A 25,859-nucleotide genomic window follows, 5' to 3' on the forward strand; every position below is an offset into this window, starting at 1 on the left:
AAGAGAATCCTGGGAATGTCCCAGAAGACACAAATAAAAAGAATAAATAGACTCGCATTGGAAAAATTGGCTCATTAGCTGCAGGATCAGTTGACCGTAGTTTGCATTTAAATAAAAAATCCTCAAAATTGGTTCAGGTTTCATTACGGACTTTGTACTTCAGTAAAAGCGCATCCAAAAAGAAAGCGACTGGCGGCTATTGAAAATATCAGTGCAAGTCAGAACCTAATTTGGGTTCCAATAAACAGCAGGGTTGGTGTGTCAATTCAAAATGTAAAATGAAACAAGTTGCTGGTTACTGACAGTGGATTAATTTGGTTTCCAAACTGACTGAAGTTTTTTTTTTTTTTTTCTGAATAGAGACGATTTAGAGTGAATTGACCTCAACCCTGAAAATGCTTCCATTTTGATTCTCACAGCGGTTCCTCGGTGCTCAGGCTTGTCTGAGTTGCGGTGGCGTTGGAAGTGGGAACGCTGTATTTGGTGAGGACAGACTTGAACTGCTCCAGCGTGGCGTCGGTCCGGACCCCCGTGGGGTCAAAGTGAGTCCGACTCACCCTGAACCCATCCTCTGTTAGGTACTGGAGGAACTTGTTCAACCTGCAGGGAGAAAGAGAGTGTTTTTAAGGTCTAGATTTAAATTAAATCAATAAATAAATCACAATAATAACTAGATTTACAGAAGAGGAAGCCCATGGCATTTTTTTAGGGAATCAAATGCAATTCATGTATTTTCAATTCAATTTTCAATTTTCAACTATTTTTTTGTTTCTATGTGTATATATATATATATATATATATATATATATATATATATATATATATATATATATATATATATATATATATATATACACACACACATACATACATACAGTACATACATATATATATACCGGTACACACATACACATACATATATTTACAATTCAAGTAATAAAATGCAAAAGTCTTAGACTCAAAAAGATATTTACTGTAGCCTTATGTTGAGACATAGGCTCATTAAAACAGCTCTGTGGCCCTAACAGCAATGGGCCAATGACACGTTTTGGGTCAGAGCCCAGAGTTTATACAGCTTACATGTAGGCTCTTAAAGACCCAACCAACAGACTCAAGAGTGACAGTGAATGCATCGGGCGGTCCCTCACTTGGGCATGTTCATGCCTCTGATGCTGTGGCGGTGGATGCTGTAGTAGAAGGCTGGGTGCTCCAGAGATGCATCAGACTTCAGCTTCTTCACAACATTTCCTGACTCCTCACCTGACTTCCTCTTTCCTGCCGCAAAAAAAAATCGAAAAGTATATTTGAACAGAAAATTTAACTGAGGCACAAACACATCATCTTCATTGGGAATTCTCTATAGACCCTTCTCACGGGGGCCATTTTGTGCCGAAAAGGCAGGGTAAACACAGGTGCAAGCAACACACTAATGAGGGCTTCCAACTTCCATGATTGGAATTTGGAAACCCTCATTAGTGTTTTGCTTGCACCTGTGTTTATTCTACCTTTTCGACACAAAATGGCCCCCGTGAAAAGGGTCTATTGAGGGAAACACAGTATACTGTAGTTCAGCTTTAGGGCTAACCTGCCCTCTAGAGCAGTGGTTCCCAACCTTTTTTGTGCCGTGTACCCCTTGAGCTGTTTTGCCATGCCAAGTGTACCCCCTGACAGCGTGTTGATCATTCTCCCAAATTTGTTCCATTGATCTCATTCAACTTTTACTATCCAACACAACTGATTATTAAATTAAAACAATATAAAATTAAAATCGTTTTGAATGACTCCCCTTTAATACAAATAGCTATACACTTATTGAGAATGAACAAAATATTATATATAGCCTATATAGAGATAGATATATTCAGACTCACACAGTAACAGTTTCAACTATTTTTATTTAGTCACTTGGCACCTTTAAAAAGACACCTGAGCTAGTTTGTCTTTCATAAGCTTTGACAGTTCTGGGGACAGCTGTTACCAGGCAAAATATCACACATAAGATAAGTAGATCCAAAAAGCAAAAGTTCAAATCAGTGCACATCACACCAAAATAGCACACAAAAATAGCACACATATTAGATCCAAAAGGCAAAAGTCCAGTGCACATTTCCCAGTTCAGGATATTCCCTTTCAACCTCATAGTAAAACACTGCCAAGAATGAAGACAACTGACTATTAAACTAAAATCATTTGAATGACAAAACTCTTATGATTCAGTTATTTGGCAGCTTTAATGAGACACCTGAGCTTGTTTGTCTTTCATAAGCTTTGATAGTTCTGGGGGCAGTGTGGCAACAGCTGTTACCAGACTGTTCTCCACATTCAGTCTGTTCCTCTGCTTGTTTTTGATGTGGGTCAGAGCTGAGAAGGTCACCTCACACATATAAGTAGATCCAAAAGGCAAAAGTTCATTCAGTGCACATTTCCCCAGCTCAGGATATTCCTTTTCAACATCACACCAAAACTCTGTCAATGACTTTTCAGCATGTGCCATCTTCAGCCCACGATCAGAGGACATGTTAGGGCTGCTCGATTATGGCAAAAATCATAATCACGATTATTTTGATTGATATTGAGATCACGATTATTTAACACGATTACTCATTGACATTGAGAACATCATGAATTTATTGAACATTTACACTGCCTTTTTATTTAACATTGGATGTCTTTGGATTTTAGATATAATTGAAAATAAATAAGTGAAAATAAATAATAAAAGTGCAAAGATTTAGAAATAAAATAAAAACTAAAATAAATATACAGTATAGGCCTACTATGTTGCAGTGAACTGCCACAACCAACTGCAAGTATTAATCTACATTCAATATGTTGGTAAACATGAACTAGTAGTCCTTAAACCTCAAAACTAACCAAATGAGAACACTAGTAACGTTCGTTTACATTACATTAAATTACTTATTTGGCAGATGCTTTTATCCAAAGCGACTTACGTCGTTTAGGTTCATAATAGGCTATTGTTAATGTTTATCTGTGAGCTCGTTAGCTGTTGAATATGCGGTCGCATTGTAAAGAGTGTCCTGAATCGATGACTGTATGCGGTGGCAGTAACTAGATGGGGCTTTGTATTTTTGTTCGTTTGGCGTTTATTGCTTGGTCATAGACCACTTTGTGAGTGGATTTCAAGTGATAGGTTGTGTTGCGGAGTGCTGCCACGACCGCGGCGCGCATATCTTGCACTGTTTGTTCCAAGTCTGTGGCTGTGATTGACAGGTGGGTCAAAACTCGCATCGCAATTCCGTGCTGTATATTCGCATCGCTCTTGATGTGTGGACCTTAAACTCGGCGAAACCATAGTGTTTCCACCTCACATACGTTGTTTTACCTCTCCTCTCGACCAGCGGCTCTCTTTCTGTGACTTCTCTCATCTTATTCTTGTGCTACCACGGAAATAAGCGGGGAGGAGAAGTGCAGTGGCTCTCTGTTCACATGACAGTCATTCCCAACTCGAGCGGTGTGTGTGTGTGTGTTTTGGGCTTTGGGGGAGGGGCCGAGCACACCGCTGCAAAGGAAAGGGTGCGCTCGATTTACAACACAAGACAGAACGAGAGTGACAAGAGCCGCAAAATCGTATTAATCCTCAATCTTTCCGCGTACCCCCTGCAATGTGCTCGCGTACCCCTAGGGGTCCGCGTACCCCCGGTTGGGAAACACTGCTCTAGAGGACAGAAGTCTAACTGTTGAAGGTAAGATACAGTGTGTGCACAACTTTGGAAACATCCATAAATCGACAAATGACTCACCAGACTGGTCAGCAGAGCCTGAGTCCTCACCTCTCTGTAAGGTCTTAATGACCACACCGCATTCCACTGGAAGGGAAAGCAACTTAACAAATCACTCATTTGTGTATGTGTGTGTGTGTGTGTGTGTGTGTGTGTGTGTGTGTGTGTGTGTGTGTGTGTGTTTTTTGTATGTGAGCATTTTAGACAAACACAATGTTTTTTCCTCATAACAAAAAATGTCAGGCACACACATAGTGAGAACACAGGTGTTTACCTTGGTTGGTGAGAGCAGAGGGCCCATGGACAAAAGACTTGAGGGTGGTACAGTCAGACTCACAGATGAGACTTTTGACCAGAGGCTGGATGTCATCCATACTGTGCTGCACTGCTGCAAAGAGCATCCTTCTCAGGAAGCCAGTGTTAAAGAGGGGGCCTGACCTGAGAGGGGGGGCGCGCGCACACACACACACACACACACACACGATTACATAAGTGGGTTTAAATACAAGCTATTACATACAGTATAGAGACACTGCATGAAATAGGCCACGCCCATCACGGGGGAAAGCTCTCCATTCACTTCCATACACCAGTGTCATTTTCCTTGAATAAAACATAGCTAAAAGCTGTTGTGTGGTGGGCTGCGCAGACAACAAATGTAAAAAAAAATCGCCAATTTAAAGTTTTTTTGTACTCCCGAGCAAAACAAGGAAGCCATTGAGAATTGGCGAGAAGAAAAATGTGGATCTAGCTGTCAAGGAAGTAAGATGGAGTGTTCATCTTCCGTATATATGATCTTTGTGTGGAACATGTGACATAGGAGAACACCAGGATTGGGGTGGAGAGTTTTTGTTTCCCCCCCGTTTTGGGCCTGGTTTCTGAATGATGACGCACTCCACAGTGTCTCTATAAGTATGAGATGCACTGGTAATGGATCATGCTGAGCAGGGTACACACGTGGTGCTACACGCACAAACACCAATTGTAGTTGGAGGGCTTGAATACAGAGCGGGATTGTAATGTGCTTGATAATAATGTTGATGCTGTTGAGTTTTGGAGTGATAGTGAGAGGTTTACTCTACCATAACGGTCCCAGCTCCACCGCCGTCTTGCCCGGCATGCTCCCGTTGCAGTTACAGGGCAGTTGCTTATACAGGTTGTCTGCAGAGACAAAGAGTCCACCGGTGAACAGATTAGAACACGACTTCTTTACCAGTCACAGTATTTTACTACTAACTTTCTGTGCACGTTTTCTGGAGAAGAGAAATTGACGACATAATATAGAACATGTACAACACTTTAGGTCAACTCTGCTTCATTTGTCCATCGTTGTCAGTGCCTAGATCATCTCAGTGCTAGATCATCGTGAGAAGAAAGAAGCACGATTCTTTACTAAAATTGTAAGATGAGATGCCAGACAGTGCTCTCTTATGATTGTCGACTTTGTATAGTCATGAAAAAAAAAACGACTTGTAAAAAAAACTAAAACTAAAACTAAAAAACTAAATAACAGCTGCCTTGTCATAAAAGTGGTGCCCAAACAAACAAACAAACAAACCCTGAGCAACAGAACCATTTGGAAAATGCTGCAGGGAAGTGAAACCTCGACCACTTTGGACTCACTCACCATCCACCATGCTGCCTTCTTTGAGGAAGACCCTCTCCTCGCACCACTGGCAGTGGATGAGCTGGCGTAACCTCTTCACCGACTCGTCCGCCTGGGTGGGCCCCCGCAGGACCCTCACTACCACCAGGACAAAATGCTCCAACGCCACTGCCAGGAGCACCTCCATCCCTTTATTACAGCGCGCTGCTGCTCTGGAAGGTACAGGCACATATTAGAGACATTAGTGTCTAGGCCAGGGGGGGGGGGGGGGGTAACTGGTCGCATGCGGCCCCCGACCTCACTCAGTGTGGCCCCTGGGTCTATTTCATTTATTTATTTATTTTTTACAAGGCGGACATTTTTGGTTAGGTTAGGTTAGACCACCAAAATCTGTTTTTATTTTACTGTCCAACCCAGAACATGGCGCTAACGACGGCGTTAGCATTGTCCATCCACATACTGTTTAACGTTAGCATTTGATCTAATGCTATTTTAACAAACTGTCTATATCCAGGATGCATATTGCACATGCGCAACATGACTAATCTGATTAATATGACATATTTGGGTGATGTACCCCATCAAATTTATGTAGCGGGCTGTTTTAAAGCTAGAGCAAAGTTTCTGGTGTCATCTGAAGAATGGAAGAATTACTCAATTTGAATATGACAAAATATAAATGTTGGCATAATAAACTTTGATTACCAGTCCTTTTCATCAAATTAGTAGCTATAATTGGGAGTGATGGTGTTACAGTAGGCTACTGGTGGAAGTGCACGGTCACAATCTGGCCCTCTGGTAGCGAGGATTTTTTTTTTTGTGGCCCTCTCTATCATCAAGGTTGCCCATCCCTGGTCTAGCCTGACCTGCGAATTAAATACTGACAATGACAATGACAATGACAATGACAATGACAATGACACACACACACACACACACACACACACACACACACACACACACAAACACACACACACACACACACACACACAATAACATGTCTACCTGGCTACAGTGCCCAGTACCATGCGTGCGGCCAGCTCCTTGTAGTACTCTGTGCGTACAATGTGGCAGCTGTAGTGGCGCAGGGTGACGTTTGGCGACTTGGCGTAGAGCGAGCCGGTGTCTGTGGACGTTACCGAGATGATGCCCAGGTTCCGCACGTTGCGGAAAGCTGCGTCCAGGTAGTTTACCGACGTGCCGAACGGGTCCAAGTGACTGAGGGATTCAAGAGAAAAGTGATCCGTTCAATGAATCACAGCAAATACTTTGAAAATCGTATTTCTTTGATGTCGCATAATTTAAAAAACCTTAAAAGAAAATAGCTTGGCTGACAAAAATAAACTTTAGAGCAGCGTCATTTTAGAAATATAGGACCCGTTGCCATTTTTTTGTATTGTGCTGTGATCGTACTTACATATAGTCAAAGGGCCGCAGATGCATGACGACGTTGGCGTCCATCTTGGCGACCTCCACGGTAGCGATGGGCACACCCTCTACTTCGCTGCTTGCCCCGTCGAGCGGGCGAGAGCCTCGCGAGGCCGCGTCCACCCGGATGTGGTTGAGTTGGCAGTTCTCTTTGATCATTTTGACGCACGTCTCGCTGATGTCCGTTATGGTCACCTTGACTGCATTACGAAGGTGCTTCGCCCACTGGAGGCCCATGATCCCTGTGGCCAAAGAGGCGGAGAAGTTAGACACAAGTTCCCAGTTTGGTGGCGTGCAAGTATGCAGGTCAGGGATGCTATGCATGCACCCACACTATTCTCATCAAATAGTGTCAAAGCTAAATGTAGATTTAGGATGATTTTCAGACAACTTAGGCCATGTTCAGACTAGGAGGCCAAATCCGATTTGTGAACTTTAGTGACCTATTAATGACTTTATCCAGATTGGTTTTATGAGTCTGGACGCTCCAAGTCTGATTTGTGTCACTTGTCCCAAACCACATATGGAGGTAGTTTCCAAACTTTCCAATCTGCTTCTGACTGATGTGTCTTCAGTGTGGATGCGCAGATCCACCAAATCTGATTTGAATGTCACTCGCAACGCGACACACGTCATATCCAGGCGACAAAATGTGTTGTTATTATTTGGCGTATGCGTCGTTACCATAGCAACCCATGCAGCTGTTTAGGTCTGGACACAGGTCCGACTTGAAAATCTGATTTGTGGCAGTGCGGACACACTCCCAAATCAGTTTTGAGAAACCAATCAAGATAATGATGATTAATTACTTTATCAGCAAATCAGATTTGCCTGTAATGTGAAAATGGCCATAGATTGTTATATCTGGAGAAACTTTTTGCTGTGCATTTGAAAATAATAGCTGTGCAAATATCCCATAAAAGATGAAGCGCAATAGCTTGGACGAAAAGGAGAACAGGTCAATTGTTCATTTCTCACCTGTGGCCCCAAAAGCATCCAAACACTCCAAGGGGTTTCTCTCCTCCGCCAGAACAGCCAGTGAACAGAACACCAGCTGCCTGAAACATACATGCACACCTTTAGGTGCCTAAATGAACATTCCTAATGGCTAATCAATCATGATCAAAATGTATTTGTAATATGGCATGGGGCAATAACCTTTATGTCTGGACTAGCAATATTTTTGGAGCCAATCTGGTTCAACAGAAATGTGACTACTAACCGGTTGGTCTTCATCTTGCGGTTGAAGTAAGTGTCACTCTTCTGCGGGGTGGTATGGTTCGGCAGGAGCTGCACATTGGTTCCAAGCTCCTTCATGATCTCATAAGCCTGGCCAGAGGGGGCTGCCCAGGAAGTATACAGAGTACAAGACACAGATAAAACACTTTGATCATGACTTTTTGCCATGTCTGTTTTGTTGGAATGTGCAGTGTGGGAATAACCTGACGCTGCCAGATGGGGGCGGTATTGTATAGTGCCCAGGTGGGCTATCTCATGAAAATGGCCTTTCTTTGTGGAGTTTGCATGTTCTCCCCATGCTCCTCTGGGGTTTGCTGCTCCATACATCAGTATGGACCACTACTAAAAAAACACACGCAGAAGATTGTCACCTGACCAGCAACAACTTCACCTAAAAAGAAGGTCCATGGACTCTGTACACTAAAGAAAGCTGCCCACTGCTCCTGGCTGCCCCCCGGAGGAAGGACATGCCACGATGGGATAAATGCAGAGGCTGAATTTTACCGAGGCCCCTCAGCGTGTGTGTGTGTGTGTGTGTGTGTGTGTGTGTGTGTGTGTGTGTGTGACAATAAAGACAGACTTTTCCGTTTGGTTTCTGTTACTCTGATGTGTTAATTTTTAACAGGAGTGGCCAGTCCACATTCTTCCGGCATTTTTATTCCTTTTTCACCTGGTTTTCATGGTGTTTACCTGGCTCCTCAAAGGGCACATCTGAGCTGCCAGAGTAGCTGGCCTCTGTCTCTCCCTTGTTGACATGGCGTTTCAGGTGGCCGACCATGTCCGTCTTGCGAGCGATAGTGACAGAACAAACGACACAGTGGTAGTGAGCCACCTGTCTCCCTGATGCCTGGACGAGATTCGTACAAAAGACAGTGATTAGGGTATTTAGATGTGTAAGAGCACATATTAAAAAAAATGACACAAATATGCTATAGCTACTTTACTGTGGCAGGACCGAGGGGGCTTGCCAATTCAAACTGTGTATCTCACAAGACTAAACGTGTTTATTTGATATCCTGTACCACTCGGCAGCAAACTGAACAAAAGAACAAGAGGCAAGAGGAGAAAATGCGAAGAAAATGAGACATAAATAATTAGCAAGCTACCTCAGCTAATCATGCTTGACTCTGCGGTGGAAACCATGCTATTGTTCCAAAGTAAAGGTAACTTGAGCCGGAGACCGGTGTGCGCTTAATTTCTTACCTGGTCTCCACTGAGGCTGGGCTTCAGATGTCTGCAGGGCAGGTGGCAGATGCACATCCTTTGACCTGTTGACGGTTACAGGTCAAACTTTGACAAGAGCACAGCTATGAAAATGATGTTACATTGATTTAGATTTGATATGATCTTTAATCCTTCACCTATTTTTTGCTTAGCTTTTCAGCTTCAGTTTACTATTCACTGCTGTCATCACATTCACTACTACTATTATCAAGATTTTATGATTTATGAGTTTAATGTCCAAGGCAAGTGTTATCTTGAACATCTCAAAATGAATCTGAAAATAAACACAGCCTCCTCTGCTACACACTCCTACCCTCAAACTCCACATAGACTTTCCAGTGGAGGTTCTGGAGGTGCCGTCGAAGCTTGTGGCTGTAGCAGGCTTTAAACTTCTCCTCAGGACACAGAGGACATGACTTCCGGCCAGCTGGTGGATGGACACAGAAACACACACAATGGAGAGAATGAGGATACATTTTTATTCAAAACAATCTGGCATCTGAACTGTAAATAATGTGCATTTCATTAGGTCTCTTGGGATCAGTTGACTCACCACCATTGAGGTCAACCTGCGTCTCAAGGCCCTCCAGTTTGTTTTGAATGGAAATGTGTCTCTCTGTTTAGCAGCAAACAAAAATGTTCAGAATCAGTCAAATATAAAATATATATAAAAAATATATATACATATATATATATAGTCATGAAAACCAGTTTCATTAGCCCACTGTCCTGTTTAATTTTCCATCCAGGCTAGAGAAATGATCCTCACAAGCCGTAAACGGATGTACGCAGCTGACAATCAAAGCCCCATATTGGGATCTTTAAAACTATCCCTAATTTCAATTGATCAATACACAGAGGGAACTTTGACTAAATTACCAATAGTTGTAGTGGATGGTTTGGCATCACCGTCTCCAGCAGCTTCGTTCTCTATTGCATGTACTGCATCATGGTCATCATCAGTTGTAGGTGCTTCTCCACCAACACCTTTATTAAAATAATAATAACAACAATAATAAATAAATAGCGGTCACAGAGCTCATTTGATTACCATTCAACTGGTTATACCACCTACCATTTCCACACTGTTTTTGAGGTTGTATTGGTCCAAAATAATTTACACACACACACACACACACACGCACACACGCACACACACACACACACACACACACACACACACACACACACACACACACACACACACACACACACACACACACACACACACACACACACACACACACACACTCTCTCTCTCTCTCTCTCTCGGGTTGTCTTTATGCTGGCTGGCCTAATAACCTAATGACCAAAGGCTCGGTGGAATAACCGTGCGCTAGGGCAAAGTCTGTCTAAATTGTGCGCCTCTGCGGTCCTGTAGCGGAGCTCCGTGATGAGACCTTGTCATCCAGAAATTGAACGAGCATAATGCGAATTTGACCTTCTGGGCAACCCCATGCAAAGTGATGTATACGGATGTCAGAAATTGGTACTGCCAGCGTTTTTAACAATGGCTAATTTTCCTCTTGTCAACGTAATGTTTGACTATTTGGGCCCTATGGCGGAGCTCCGTGGTGAGGCCCACATTTACTTCAGCAGTTACAAACTCAAATTCACTGCGAATTTACCAGACAATATGAATGCTGCGTAAACTAAAAAAAATATCCGGGAGTTTACACTCTCATAATTTTCGTGCACAGAGCAAACTGTCACGGTTTCCTTACGTTTTATATCGACGTCCTCCTGGTGTAGCTGAACAGCGTCTCCTTCCTTGAGCTCCGCCATTACTAAACAGCCTACAGAAAATACGCAGGCACGGGTTTTGTGCTCAGCGTACGTAAAATGCGCAATTTTCAAACGTAAACGTTGTATTGAATTATGCAGGTGTTTGATTAACGTTAATAATCCACAGATAAACCTAGAAGAGAGTAAAACAAGAGACGAGAGAGAGAGAGAGAAAGTCATACAAACTCCAATAATAAACGAGACAGACTTTTAAGATAGGAACTACTTCCGAACTACACTTCCCATGATGCTAGTCGAGATACTACTGCAGTTACACACGTGACATCAGCGGATGTTTTGAAGTTTTCATCGGTGTGAGCAAAAGCATGGGCAAAAGAGGTTAACGCTAGCTATTTTGCAAGTCGACAAACTACATTTCTTTCACTTAATGGTGTAACGTTACGCGGACGTTCCAGATAACGTTACCAAAGTAAGTAACTATTGTTGAGTTCTCCCATTTCTCAATTGACGTTATAAATAACGGTTAGCTAGGTTAGCTAGCCGCTGCCTGTGTCACACGCGCTGCCACTCAACGGTAACGTTAAGTCACAGCATAAATAGTTTAGCTTTTGCTACAATGTATAACTTTAACGTATTATTCGGGACGAATTAAAGAGACAACAGCTGTTCGTTTAGCCTCTTCGTGAACCTGCAACGTCATTATAAGGTTAACGCGAGACTCTTCAGTCATTCTTCCCTTAGAAGGAAGAAGAATGACTGAAGAGTCTCGCGTTGAGGCTATTAAGGTTATCTCTCCGTCATGTTTTTTAGAAAACAAGTTTATTAAGGTTTTTTCAGCTTTCTCCCAAACCTATCGTAATATCATTATATCCATAAAGCCTGGAACAGAAGGAAACGTGCAACTTATGCATAGTGACACTGTAGATGGATAACACCAACTTGTTTTCATCCCCAAGCATTCTTAGCACATGTTGTTTATATTGTACAACATTGCATCACCATGTCTAGCCGATAACATCCAAGTCTCTCAGTCTTCTCTCTTATTCTCTCCTTGTTCTTTTCTCTCTGTCTCTTGCTCTCCTTCTCCTTCTGTGTTGGGGCAACCAGACACGAAAATGAAAGTATTCATTCATTCATTCATTCATATAAACGTGGTATTGTCTACCAGACATCCAATCATATACGCTAAGCTTGAATGTGACAGATGTGACATTAAAACCCACCTTGTAACGTACTATGCCACCCTTTTATCTTCCAAGGATGTGCAGAATGTGCTGAGATTAGAACAGTGGACTCCGACTCGCCAAAGCAGAGTCAAGGCAACACATGTTATGTCTTAAGTTCGAGGTTCCATAGACATCTCAGAGACATCCAGCAGCCACTCTGACAACAAGACCTGTAGCACAAGGGTCACAGTGAGGTGACCATACATCATGAAAACCTACATTCCCTGAAATGACCCCAGTGCAGCTGTTTATATACATATTGTTGAATTGGGATTAATGCTGATTTTGAAGTATCGTATCGTGGAGACCTAACATTGTTTTCTTAGTTGTTTTAATTTTCACATTATTTTTTTAGTGAAAATGATATTTTCCGGGCTTGCGTAAAACAATTTTTAAAAAGTCTGAAATTTGACACCAGGTGCACAAAAGTGGCGAGACTTCGAGTGAGATGCTGAGCAAATGTTCCGGTCCCTAGTCCCAGAAGTGACATTTAGAAAAATCCTTATATAACGAGTTTTAAGGCTTGAAACAAGCCAACCAGTCTTCCAGAGAATCGTGAGTGATTATGGTGACTTGTTATATATGAATGCTTCTGCCCAATGTTTGCGGTCGCTAGACACTGTGTATCATTGTGCCTTACGTTTTGTCACTGGTTGTAAACATCTTACACACCATTGTACCTTGTATGCAAAAGCCGACTGGCCGTCTCTGTATGTACGCAGGCGTAGCCATTGGTTGAGTTTTATTTATAAAACTCTTCTTGGATTGGTCCCTACTTGCTTGTGTACACACAGGCCTGCTCTAACTCATTATGCAGAGTACGCAGACTGCGTAGGGCATCACGTGACTGAGGGCACCAAAAAAAAAATTTTTTTTTTTTTTTTTTTTTTTTTTTTTTTTTTTTTGGTGCCCTCAGTCAGGCCACTCACTGAACAGCAGGCCAGGCGCCGCCTACTGGTTTACTAGTGGTTTTATTACTTTATTCAGGGTGCATCTCATTGTAAAATTGGACTCGGCCCAAATTGGGCTTCAAACGGCCCAAATTGGGCTTCAAGCGGCCCAAATCTGGCTTCAACCGGCCCAAATCTGGCTTCAACTGGCCCAAATCTGGCTTCAACTGGCCCAAATCGGGCTTCAGACGGTCCAAATCTGGCTTCAAACAGCCCAAATCTGGCTTCAAACGGCCCAAATTGGGCTTCAAACAGCCCAAATTTTTCGCCGCCGCCCTTCGGACGCCGGCACGCACGTCGGCCTGTATCGGCCTGGCCTGCTTGGTATCTAATGCCCGGCCTGAATTATGATCCCAGTCCGCCCCTGCTTGCATGTACAGTTTAACAATCACTTGTTTGCTGACATGTACAGTAATTCTAACAATTGTTTGTTTCCCACATGTAATGAAATGTGAGATACACTAGTATCGTTCATAATTAATGATTTTGCAGTCTTTCGTTTGACAGTTATTGAAAGTTTTGCGGGGGGGGGGGGGGCACCACAGAACAATTACGCTTAGGGCACCCAAATGGCCAGGATCGGCCCTGTGTACACACCTCCTCAGAAGCCAAGGCCATTATAGCCTGCGCTCACAAGATGTTCTACAGTTGACTGTTCCACGTGTTCGCACTGAGCTAGGTAAAACAGCTTTTAAATATGCTGCCCCTTTTACCTGGAACACCTTCCAGAAAGACTTAGAATTGCCAGCACTCATTTCATATGATGCCTTTGGTTAAATTTTAAAGGACTTGGAACGTGGAAGTATTGGAACTTGCTGCTGTACTAATCTCATTACGTATGTAATTTCAAGTCTCCCTTTTCAAATGTTTATTTGTGTGTCTGTATGGAACCTAAATGTGTTTGTTTTTTAGGCTGCCCTCTTGGCCAGGTTCCTCTTGTAAAAGAGATTTTAACTCTCAATGAGTCTTTACCTGGTTAAATAAAGGTTTAATAAAAAAAAAATAATAATAATACATTTCACTTTCAGCAAAAGTGATTTTTTTTTCTTTCTTGTTTTTGCTGAAAGTTAAATGTTTTATGGTCACTCACAATTCTCTGGAAGACTGGTTGGCTTGGAGGAGGAGCAAGTGAGCCCGCACAGCGGTCGAGCTGCAGGGCGGGCGAGACCGCGCAGTGGGCGAGCTGCGTATGCGAACTGCAGAGCCAGCTCGGCGACCTGCAGGGCGAGCGAGGCAGCACACTCAGCAGGCGAGCGTACAAATCGTGCCTAGTTCAATCTAAATAGGCTTTGAAATCGTCTTTGTGAGTGATTCTTTTTAACCATAAAATCACATGTAAACAATTATATACTGTACAAGATAAAATGCATGATAAAACAAAGCTTGTCATCAAATTAAAGTGCAATGAAAAATAAAACAATACAGAAATATACACAATTTAGGAAAACTGAATAACGGGCCTTTCGAAAGAAGAATGTTTAAAGAAGTGATTTAAAAAAGATAATGCTTTAGCAAGGCTGAGCTAGTCAAGGCTGAGCTAGTCAAGGCTGAGCTAGTCAAGGCTGAGCTAGGCAGGCACGTCATTCCTGAGCCAAGGGGCCCTGACAGCAAATGCACGGCCACACTTTGTCCTCAATACATGAAAATAAATAAATAAACACGTGTAGGATCATTTAAGTGTCCTTAAAACTCCAAATTGATCTAATTCTAGAAATATTCCTAAAATGATTTAAAAAAAAATAAGTCTGGCTGTCAAAGTATCAATTGAGACACTTTTTTTTGCAGTGGACGTAACTGACTGGATTTGAGTGTGCAAATGATCTCGACTAATTATACGAATATCCGTTTTGCCAGAGTTTAATTGAAGGAAATTATTCGTCCCGTCCTACTAAACGAGGCAGGTTTGAACCAAGCTTACATCTTCACTAGCTTTACGTCTTCACTAGCTTTACGTCTTCCCATGTCTCAATTAACTTCACAGGACAATGTCTAAAAAGAAGTCCAAAAAGAAGAAGAGTAAGCGGTCACATTCATCGTCAAATGAAGAGGATGATAAGGTGAATGTTGAAGAAATTGTGTCACCTGTGCTTGACAAAGATCTCCGAGATTGACATTTTGCCTTGCCTTGCTATTTAATAGGTGGGAGCTTTTAATGCAGTCAGTGTGCAGTGTTCTACCTTTTCTTACCTGAAGAAAAATGCAACGTTTCCTCCAGCTGCCAGTGTTTTTGCCTTCATGGCTCTTTAGGCTTTTTGCACAGGATGCTGTTAACAAGAGCGTTTGTGTTTATTACCTCCTCCTCCCAAAGGGAGGTTATGTTTTCACCCGTTTGTCTGCAGGATGTCCCAAAAAGTTATGAATGGATTTGCACAATACTTTGCAAAAAGCTTGGTCATGGGCCAACTTAGAAGTTATTTACTTTCCACATCCACTGGCCAACAGGGGGCACTATAATGGACGGGTGTTCAATCACAAAAACACCCCCCCCCCCCCCCCCGCAATTTTCTCCCCAATTGTACTTGGCCAATTCACCTTGCTGCCCCATTCGCTACCCCTTCTGCTGATCTGGAGAGAGCCATAGACACACACATGCTTCCTCCAATACATCTGCAGTTGCCAGCCGCTTCTTTTCACCTGACAGCGGGGAGCTTCACCGGCAGGATGTAGCACGTGGGACGATTACGCTATTCCCATCAGTTCCTCCCGTCTCCAAAAACCGCAAAACTTTGTAGAAAAGTAGGTCACGGGCCAACATAGAACTGATCTACTTTCCACACCCACTGGCGAAAAGGGGGTGTGGCAATGGGGTAACATGGCGTGGTGGAGGTGGAGTGCACTCTAGTTTTTCATGTTTTTTCACATGACGCTGTTAACGAGGCTTTTGTGTTTATTTTCCATGTTTCTTTCAGGCGTCCAAAGAAGATGTCACTAAAAAGTCCAAGAGTGCTCAGAGGGAGCAACATGGCAGCAGTCATGACAGGTAAGGTATCGTTGCCCAGTCAGAGTGCTCTTAACAACTAATGATCGAAACAAGATCCAATGTTGTTAAATTCACCATAGTCCATTTAAAATTTCTGCTTTTTTACATAATGTATAGATGCAGAGAGAAACGGGAAGATTCCCTTACTGTCAGAGATGCTTCCCAAAGCAGCCGTCAGTTCAAAAAGGCTGTCTACAGACTGGCAGAAACGGCAGCAACAGACCAGAGACGTTCTGAAAAGAAAAAGGAATGTGCACCAACTCAAAGTGTCTCTAGGCCTTGCCACGGACACAGTTCCTCCAGTCAGGCAAAGGCTCATCTTCCAGGGAAAGGTGTCACTGTGGGTAAGACTGTAGAAAAGGGACCCTCAAAACCAACACGCGCTCACAGTCCTCAAAGAACCGAGAAGACCTCCCAAGGCAACTTCCATCATCATCATGTGTCTTCCCAGAGGAGCCCCTCCAAGTCAACCAAGACGTCGACGAGTCATAGTTTTGTTTCAGTGGAGCGGAAGGACCAGAGGCTAACGTCAGTGAAGAGGAGGGGCACACCCGAGGAACGACCCAGGACTGAAAAAGACAGCAGGACTGCCAAGACCAGGGAACCAAGCGAGACCTCCACCCTTTCAGAGGATTTAAGGGAGAAGAGAAGGGCGCTTCTAAAGAGGATTAGCCAGGAGCACAGAGAAGAAGCTTTGAGGGCCAGAAGGACAACATCCTCCTCCACTGCTGCCACGGAGCAGTCTTGCACTTTATCCAAACACACGGTGTCAGATAGTAGCTCCAAGTTATGCAAACATCTCACCTCAAAACAAGGGAGTATCACACCACCGCTACCCCATAAGACAGCCAAGGTGCCAACTCCTGCTGCACCAACCGTGCCTCTCAATTACAAGATGGTACCACCACTACCACCTAAGACAGCCAAGGTGTATCCTGCACCAACCATGCCTCTCAATTATATGATGATACCACCACTACCACCTAAGACAGCTAATGTGTCAACTCCTCCTGCACCAATCGTGCCTCACAAATATAAAATGATACCACGACTACTACATAAGACAGCCAAGGTGTCAACTCCTCCAACACCAACCGTACCTCTCAATTACAAGATGGTACCACCACTACCACCTAAGTCAGCCGAGGTCCCAACTCCTGCACCAACCATGCCTCTCAATTATAAGATTATATCACCACTACCACCTAAGACAGCCAAGGTCCCAACTCCTCCTGCACCATTCGTGCCTTACAAATATAAGTTGATACCACAACTACTACATAAGACAGCTAATGTGCCAACTCCTCCTGCACCAACCGTGCCTCTCAGTTTTAAGATATCACCCCTACCACATAACACAGCCAAGCCGGTGTCAACTCCTCCTGCACCAACCGTGCCTCTCCGTTTTAAGATACCAAAAAAGGCTCAACCTTTGTCCGCTGCTGGTACAATTTGGAATAACGATGGCAGTATTCCTAAAAGCGAAATAAAACGCACAGGTGCAACTGAGCCTTCGCAGTCTGTGTCCTCATCAGTGAACGGCACCAAGCAGCCACCTGTCCAAGGTGCTTCCAGCTCTGCAGTTGTTACGGCTGCTTCTCCTTGTGAAGGGCAAGTTGAGAGATCGTCTGTGTCAGGCAAATTTGCACTGAAAAAGGGAGGCCACCTACCGACCTTACCGACCTTGACCCCCCCTACCAACACATCATCGCATCATGACCAGGTGATACGTCAGCAAGTAAGTCAAGCTTTATTTCTAGAGCACTTTCTAAAAATGCATGGGTACAAAGTGCTTCACGTAGAGACACTGCGGAGAGCGTCATCATTCAGAAACCACGCCCAAAACGGCGGGGAACAAACCCCCCCCCCCCCCCCCCCATCCATTGTTTCACACTTTTTTTTATTCATTTTCCTTGTGACAGAAATTCTTGATTCATCCGATCTAATTATAATGTACGATTTTGTTGACTAGACTAGGAACTATGTAAATTAGGCAGTGTTTGTTTCATCCTTTCCACCCTTATTTCTTTTTTCCTTCTGCTTTTTGTCTACAACAAATATTCATAGCATTTTGTTTACTAGTAGGCCTTTCTTTTTTCCTTCTGATGAAATATGTTGCAGCATCATGTCGTTGAAGGGCTTCACCTGGGGATGGATGAAATGCAGAGCTCTGGAGAACTCACCTGTATGGAGATAGGCCCAACAGAACAGGCAACCACAGACACACTAGGTGAGTTTGACTTTTTTTTTATAACACAATTGGACATCTCAATAGTTGTTTCCCAAACACATTCCTGGAAAGATTTAGTAAGCAAAGGGTGTGATGTAAAAGTACCAGCTAAGATTTATACCACCTCCATTCATTCCATATCAGCACCAGTGGCTCCTGCATGACATTACTGGCTTTGCTGGGGAAGCTAAGCAGGTCTCGCCTAGGATACTCCTTGGATGGGAGACTGGTGCTGGAAGTGGTGTTGGAGGACCAGTAGGGGGTGCTATTCACTCTGGTCTCATGAATAATCTCCCCAATGCCCCAGGGCAGAGACAGGGACGCTGTCCTGTGAGTGAGCACCGTCCTTCGGATGAGACGTTAAACCAAGGTCCTGACTCTCTGTGGTCATTAAAGATCCCATCGGCACTCTTCACAAGAGTAGGGGTGTAGCCCCGGTGCCCTGGGGGGTGTAACCCCGGTGCCCTGGGGGGTGTAGCCCTGGTGCCCTGGGGGGTGTAACCCCGGTGCCCTGGGGGGTGTAGCCCTGGTGCCCTGGCTAAATTCCCCACACAGGCCTTCCTTCAATCATGACCACCTAATCATCCCTCGTTACTTAATTGACACATTCAATTCTCAACTGTCCACCATGATAGCTGATGTGTGGTGAGCGTTCGGGTGCAAACTGGCTGCCGTGCATCACCCAGGTGGGTGCTCCACATCGGTGGTGGATGAGTTGAGTCCCCCCCCCCCACCCCCGATATGTGAAGCACTTTGAGTATCTAGAAAGGCGCTATATAAATACAATCTATTATTATTATTATTATTATTATTATTATTATTATTATTATTATTACATAATTTCCCCCTTTGCTTGTAATATGATTTAATGTATTTTTTAAACTTCTCTTAAGTCCTGCTTTATCCAGTTGTTAACTGTTGGTACAGTATGAATTCAACAGATGTGAATTTTGTGTTTCTTTTGCAGGTGAACAGCCTCTTCAGCAAAATGTCATCCTTGTTTTGGACACCAACATCCTCCTCAGTCACCTGGATTATGTGAAGAAGATCCAATCTCTTGGCCTTGGAGGTATTTGGATTGATCTTTGATCATAATAGTTTTGTATAGAATGATTTATGGCTCTTTTAGATGTGATAAAGGGTAGCTTCTTGCCATTTATAAGAAAATGCAGGTGACCCAGTTTATTTTAATGTTCACTGACTCTTATAAATATATCCAGTTATCACCCCTCTCCTCCTTTGTCTCTCTACCTCTATCTCTCTCTTCAAATTGCTACAGTCTTTTCTTTTCTATTCTTTCACCTTTATTTAACCAGGTAAGTCATTAAGAACAACTTCTTATTTACAATGGTGACCTGGCAAAAGGCACAGCCTTTTGAGGGATAGGTGGTAGGGGATCAAATAAATACAATGTTAAAACAATGTTAAAACACAGTTAAAACATGGCAAGACAAACAGAGCAAAAACAAAAGCAGCCGAAGCAGACAGGCAGGAGACAAGTGCTAGTTTAGGAAGCAGTTGCAGGTGTCAGTGAAAATGTCCATGATAAGAGTCTTTGAAAGCTGACTTGGAGATGAAATTGTCCCGTTTTAGTCTTTTTTGTAAATTATTCCAGTCTGTGCCGTGGGCACGTCAGACTGAAATGACGACTCTCCGATTACAGAATGTGTTTTGGGGATTTTCAGCAGGATGAGGTTAGCATGAGGTTAGCAGAACGGGTGTTGTAGGCAGCAGGTGCAGTTTGCAACAAACTACACAGGTAGGGGGGGGGGGGTGACAGACCCAGGAGAGCTTTGTAGATGAGCATGAACCAGTGTATTTCACGAAGGCTGTGCAAGGATGGACTTTCCAACTCCTGTCTCTTCTCTTGATCATCCTCTACTCGACCTCCTATCTGCTCATCCTCTCTCACCACCACACACCTCATCTCCTTTTATACTTTCGCCAACTTCTCACCAACCTACAGTATCTGCCTTTCCCACCTCCTTCCAAGACACAATTCGCAATTCACTGGCTTGAAAGCTTTCCCCCATTGCCTGTACTTTATGCTTTGGACTGATTATTACATGTTAAGAGTGTTGTTTGTGAACACAAGATATTTTGCATATCCCATAATTACATTTCAAGATAAATGAAGCCAAACTTGTTAAAAAAGTAAATAAGCAGTCATTGTTTCTTCTGTCCTTATGTCCTGGTTACCCTACAGTTCCTTAGACATTTTACTCAAACCTTTTTGGATTTACTCCCAAGCAGTGTTTTTCTCACATTATTAAATGTGGAGTTAGCAGTAGATGTCTCGTAATACTAGTTGCATTATAACTTTATGCTTTATTCCCTCTTTATCTTCCCATAGCCCTGGGATTCCCTGTTCTCCTGATCCCCTGGGTGGTGCTTCAGGAGCTGGATTCCCTGAAGATGAGGAACCGACGGTCCGATCCCCCACAGGGAGGAGAGGCCCACATGGCCACTCCTGCCATCAAGTACATTCACAGCTCTCTGCAGAGCCAAGAGCCACGCCTCTGGGGGCAGTCGATGCAGCAGAACGCGCAAAGCAGCTGTGAGTCCAGACTTCAACATATCACGTCCATATCAAGTGCATTGCAAGTTGCATTGATTTATCACAACCAAGAATGGAGTGTCCTCTGTACCCTTCTCTATAAACCCACATCAAACGTACCGAGGACAGTTTCGCGCTAGCGTCAGCTCGCACTGAAAACAAATTGGGATGGGTGAGATGGCTTGTACACATTTCACTCGTGGTCACAAATTAAAATAGGCAGACATTTTAGAAATGGCAAATAAATCGGATGACATAATTATAAGCAATTAATGGGAAGAGTAACAAGTGATAGTTCACAATGTTTGGCATACACACATGGGCGCCAATGCGACCAATGATAGTACATCCTTACAGTATGTCTGATAACAAGTTACTGTTTCACAGCATTTCCTTTCAAACAGTAATTATCTATTCTTCTGTCGTTGTCTTTTAGACTATTTGTATCAAATATTTGAATCAAAAATGTTACAAAGCTTTGCTTTATCGGTCTCTTACCCATACACATGCTCAAATCAAATATGCAAACGTATTCTTCTTTTTCTATGGTATTTTTGCCCGAAAAACTAGAAACATTCATTTCTCAAGAGTTGAAGTTGATCGCTCCAGCAAGATCCTCCTTTGCTCTTTTTATGTTGACTGTACTCTCTCTCTCTTTCTCTTTCTCTTTCTCTTTCTCTCTCTCTCTCTCTCTGTCTGTTTCTGTCTCTGTCTGTTTCTGTCTCTGTCTGTTTCTGTCTCTTTGTACCTCCTTGTCCTCAGATGGTCTGACTACTGAGAATAATGATGACCGAGTACTGCAGTGCTGCCTGCAGTACCAGAATCTATACCCAGAGTGCGCTGTCATCCTATGCACGTGAGTTCCCCTCCCACAAGCCTTGCCTACGATATACTGCTGCTCACTACTGCAGTCTGTCTGTGTGTGTGTGTGTGTGTGCGTGTGTGCGTGCGTGCGTGTGTGTGTGTGTGTGCGTGTCTGTGTGTGTGTGTGTGTGTGTGTGCGCGTGCGTGCGTGCGTGTGTGTCCTGCAGATATTGCACATGCATGCGTTCAGCCTGATAGTTGCAGTTGCGATGAGAGAAAGTGTCTGGCCCAGTTGCGCAAAGCACCTTAGGTTAAGATTTCCCTTATAGAGTCAGAGTTAAGGTGTCCATAAAATAGAATTGGCTCGACAAAACACCCTTAAATCTTCTCCATAACATTTTAAGGAAAATATAAGCACAGGATTTAAGGGTGTTTTGTGCAGCCATTCTATTTTATGGACACCTTAACTCTGACTCTAAGGGAAATCTTAACCTAAGGTGCTTTGTGCAACTGGGCCAGACAGAGACAGACAGACAGAGAGTAATGGGAAAAGAAGAGAGGTGCTGAGCAAAGAATTCCGAGTTCAGAAAATGTTTATCTCACTTATCATTTACGTTATTTTTCTTTTGCTCCATTTCTCTTTCACTACTTTAGTACTTCCAGTTTTTCCCATTCATTCATTGTTTTTGCGAAAGCAGGAAAAACTGATGGGCAGACATGGAAATAGCGTTCTACACAGACAGACCTGAATGATTGATAGACCTTTGTCTCTCCCCCTCTGTTCTCTAGTAACGATAAGAACCTATGCAGTAAGGCCCTCCTGAGTGGGGTGAAGGCCCTCAGTAAAGCTGACCTCGCGAAGGAGGCTGAGAGCTCCAGCCATGGTCTTCATCCCCCGCGGTGCATGCAGGCACCCATGCCACCTCAGCCCAACCCGCAGGTCCCAGCACCCATGCTGGGAGGAAGTGGCCTTCGTCAGTTACCGATGGAGAACGGTGAGCTTGCCTCAAAGATGTGTCACCTGAATCTTTCTCCTTCTTTCTCTCCTGCTGTACATATAGACAGCCATACAGAGCTTAGCTGCCATCCTCATTGATACGTCTTGATTTTGTGTCTCCCTAGTGTATACTGTTCAGTGAAGCAATCCCATAAAATAGCAATGTCGTAAAGAGAGGGGAAAAGCATACTGTTGTCATTAGGGATGCACCAATCCACTTTTTTCACTTCCGATCCGATTCCGATACCTGAATTTGGATATCTGCCGATACCGATATTATGCCGATACCAATATTTTTCTTGAATATACAGTATAGGCAAAGATTTGGCCAATTAAAGATTTTCTTTTAAATATACCTTGCAAAAAGCAGACAAAATTAAGAAAATATACAAGGCAAAGGAGGATAGTATTTTACATGGGCAAATTACGCCCCTCGCTGGAATTGCAAAAAAATAAAAAATAAAATATATATATATATTTTTTACGATCCGATCCGATCCGTGAATTAGTGCCAATATCGGCACCCGATACCGATATTGGATCGGATCGGGCCCATCCCTAGTTGTCATAATGTAGTGATGTTGTTTTCTGTAGGGGAGCTCAGCAGATGTGTTGCTGGACTGGAGGCTTGCCTGAGGGAGGCGCTGTCTAACGTCCTAGAGGTGGAGATGAAGGCCATTTACGAAGACCTCTGGCTAGAGGTAAAACTGTCTTGTGAATTTCACGTTATCTCATCTTAAAGTCAGCAAAATAGATTCTAATTCTAAATTTCAAATGATTCGTGTGATGAGTATAAAGAAAAGTTGAATGAATGAATAAATGCCTTTGGAACATGAATACATAATGTCTGAGATTCATTGAGTGAATAGAAGTGCTTATGGTTTCAGTTATGGTTTCAGTGCTAGTTGACAGGATATTATCAATGTGATCTTAGATTATCATCTTAGATTAGATTTGTGTGTGTTTTTCTGGAAAAAACACTAGATCAAAGCCCTCACTGCTTGCTATAAGGAAGGTGTAGGTCGCTAGGCTATATATGAACTCACTCAGACACATAGAACATCGACTTTTAGATTGTCTTAAAAGTTTTCATTGTTCAATGAGCTCATTGTGTGTTTTTTTCTTCTTCTGTAAACAGATAGTTTTTATAAAACCACCCTGGACTCTTGAAGATATCCTGCAGTGTTTGAAAAAACACTGGATTGCCGTCTTTGGGTTCATTGTCCCACGGCAGAAGCTGCAAGCTGTTTTAAATCTGATTGACTTCTTCACCTCAGGTAAGCATTGGCAGGACACCAGTGGGGGTGAGGTGAGGGGACAGCTATTATGTAAAGTATAAGGTACTACATATTACATCAGAGGGAAAATATACAATACTACATATTACATCAGAGGGGAAAATATACAATACTACATATTACATCAGAGGGGAAAATATACAATGACTCACAAAAGTGCTCGGAGATGGCTGCTGAGTGCACGGAGGCTGGCCGGAGGTCCTTCACCCTGTCAAAGTAGGGTGCGACAACACGCCTCCTCAGGGACACTGTAGAAAAGGCCCTCTCATACCACGCGACAGGGGTCTAGATCGAGGGACAGAATGTAGGGAAACAGTGGATGGATGAATCCAGAAGGAGGCGGTAATGCAACATAAAGGATGCCAACTGCCATAAAACACCACAGAAGAAGAAGAAGACTGGTCTGTGCTGTGTTGTTTGACTGCTAAGTACTTGATCGGCTGCCTTACCTCAGCCGGATTGCCCCAATAAAAGCTTAAAGACAAATCTGTGATTCTTATGATCACCTGCGGTGGGTTCCAATTCAAATAATCAAAAAATTAAAGACATCTCGGTGGGTTCCGATTCAAATAATCCAGCACATAATTGGAAGCTACAACTTCCTTACAGACACACACACACACACAAAGTGAAAAATAGGTTCTAGGTGTAGATGCATGCTGTGCTGTGATGTTCGAGCTAAATGGGGATGGTCTGACAGGGGAACGTTGTTCTAAGCTGAGGTTACTGTGACCCAGTAAATTGTCTTGTCTTTAGCCATAGACCCTCTGCAAAAGCATTTTTCCAGTTGTACAGTGGATTCACAATTGTCACTTAAACAAACAGTCCGTTTATTTGGCCATATTAGCTAGCTAACTATCCAGTAAAGAAGTCATTACATGTGCTCACCTTAATGTATCATTCTAAATTAATTTTGATAGCATAGTGTGTCATGAAAAATTGCGCCATTGACTAGATTAGATTTAGATAGTAATATGCGTCTCTCTGTCTCTCTCTCTCTCTCTCTCTCTCTCACACACACCTTACCATGCAAAATAGAAAAGACCTTTTCAGAATTCTAAAAAAACAAGTATTGTAGGCTACCGAAATATATTTTTCTTCCAATTTTCTCCCTGCAACATACCTGCAAATTACACCCGTATGACGGCCTGCAGGGAGTCGGTAGAGAGATGTGTCTCTCCCTCTCCTTTCTTCCACTGCCCAACTCAGCACAAGCCAAACTCCATGTAAAGTCATGACAAGCCAAACTCCATGTTAAGTCATGACAAGCCAAACTCCATGTAAAGTCATGACAAGCCAAACTCCATGTAAAGTCATGACAAGCCAAACTCCATGTAAAGTCATGATTGCATGCCTTTAGAACAACAGTGTGACGAGACAGAGTGAGATTTTATCTCTGGATAAACTGAAGGATTATTTGTGCAGTAAAGTGTAAAACACATCCGCAAAAGGATTGAAACTTTAAGTACAGAGCTCATTATATATCTACAAATATTTCCCATTTAGAAATTGTATCCATACTGGTTATTTCCTATATGATTTAACACTATATAACACTGTAAGGTAGGATGTAGGAAACGAGAGCTGAGCACTGCGTAATGGGCGCATTCCGAGGTTTCCATGCAGTAAATTCAGATGATTGAAACAGCCTGTCATGTTTTTTAATACCTTATAGTTCCTTATTGTTTTATCATTTATTTGCCCGGTTCTTTGTGCCACTTTTTTGCTCACGCACATTTGGCATTGACCCTTGAAGTGATGGCTACGCCTCCGTTTCCCCATCTTATAACATATTTTAGAAATTCATCCACAGATGCAGATTTTGTTGCAA

General features: G+C 43.1%; 2 protein-coding genes across 2 annotated transcripts in view; one reads left to right on the plus strand and one right to left on the minus strand.

The window, feature by feature from the left end:
• On the minus strand, window positions 1-11,076 carry trmt1l (tRNA methyltransferase 1-like). Its single transcript, XM_083647124.1, has 16 exons — window positions 10,965-11,076; window positions 10,120-10,227; window positions 9,794-9,856; window positions 9,554-9,667; window positions 9,220-9,284; window positions 8,707-8,863; window positions 8,000-8,120; window positions 7,756-7,835; window positions 6,767-7,019; window positions 6,355-6,567; window positions 5,371-5,561; window positions 4,826-4,904; window positions 4,018-4,181; window positions 3,765-3,830; window positions 1,149-1,275; window positions 1-600 (listed from the first exon to the last, which is right to left on the minus strand). The coding sequence occupies exons 1-16, from the start codon at window positions 11,023-11,025 to the stop codon at window positions 414-416; spliced, it is 2,049 nt and encodes a 682-aa protein (XP_083503250.1). The 5' UTR covers window positions 11,026-11,076; the 3' UTR covers window positions 1-413.
• A 6,675-nt stretch (window positions 11,077-17,751) lies between these two features.
• Window positions 17,752-25,859, plus strand: part of swt1 (SWT1 RNA endoribonuclease homolog) — a gene marked incomplete at its 3' end in the record, with an annotated part of 33,520 nt that continues 25,412 nt past the window's right edge. Inside the window, exons 1-8 of the mRNA XM_083648329.1 lie at window positions 17,752-17,880; window positions 18,264-18,372; window positions 19,340-19,441; window positions 20,726-20,929; window positions 21,692-21,785; window positions 22,523-22,728; window positions 23,325-23,431; window positions 23,869-24,007. Coding sequence (XP_083504455.1) covers window positions 18,294-18,372; window positions 19,340-19,441; window positions 20,726-20,929; window positions 21,692-21,785; window positions 22,523-22,728; window positions 23,325-23,431; window positions 23,869-24,007 — 931 coding nt within the window. The 5' untranslated portion in view covers window positions 17,752-17,880; window positions 18,264-18,293. The remainder of the gene's footprint in view (window positions 17,881-18,263; window positions 18,373-19,339; window positions 19,442-20,725; window positions 20,930-21,691; window positions 21,786-22,522; window positions 22,729-23,324; window positions 23,432-23,868; window positions 24,008-25,859) is intronic.

The sequence above is a fragment of the Poromitra crassiceps genome (genome assembly GCF_964638095.1).
Source record: "Poromitra crassiceps genome assembly, chromosome: 12".
In the NCBI taxonomy this organism is placed as follows: Eukaryota; Metazoa; Chordata; class Actinopteri; order Beryciformes; family Melamphaidae; genus Poromitra; species Poromitra crassiceps.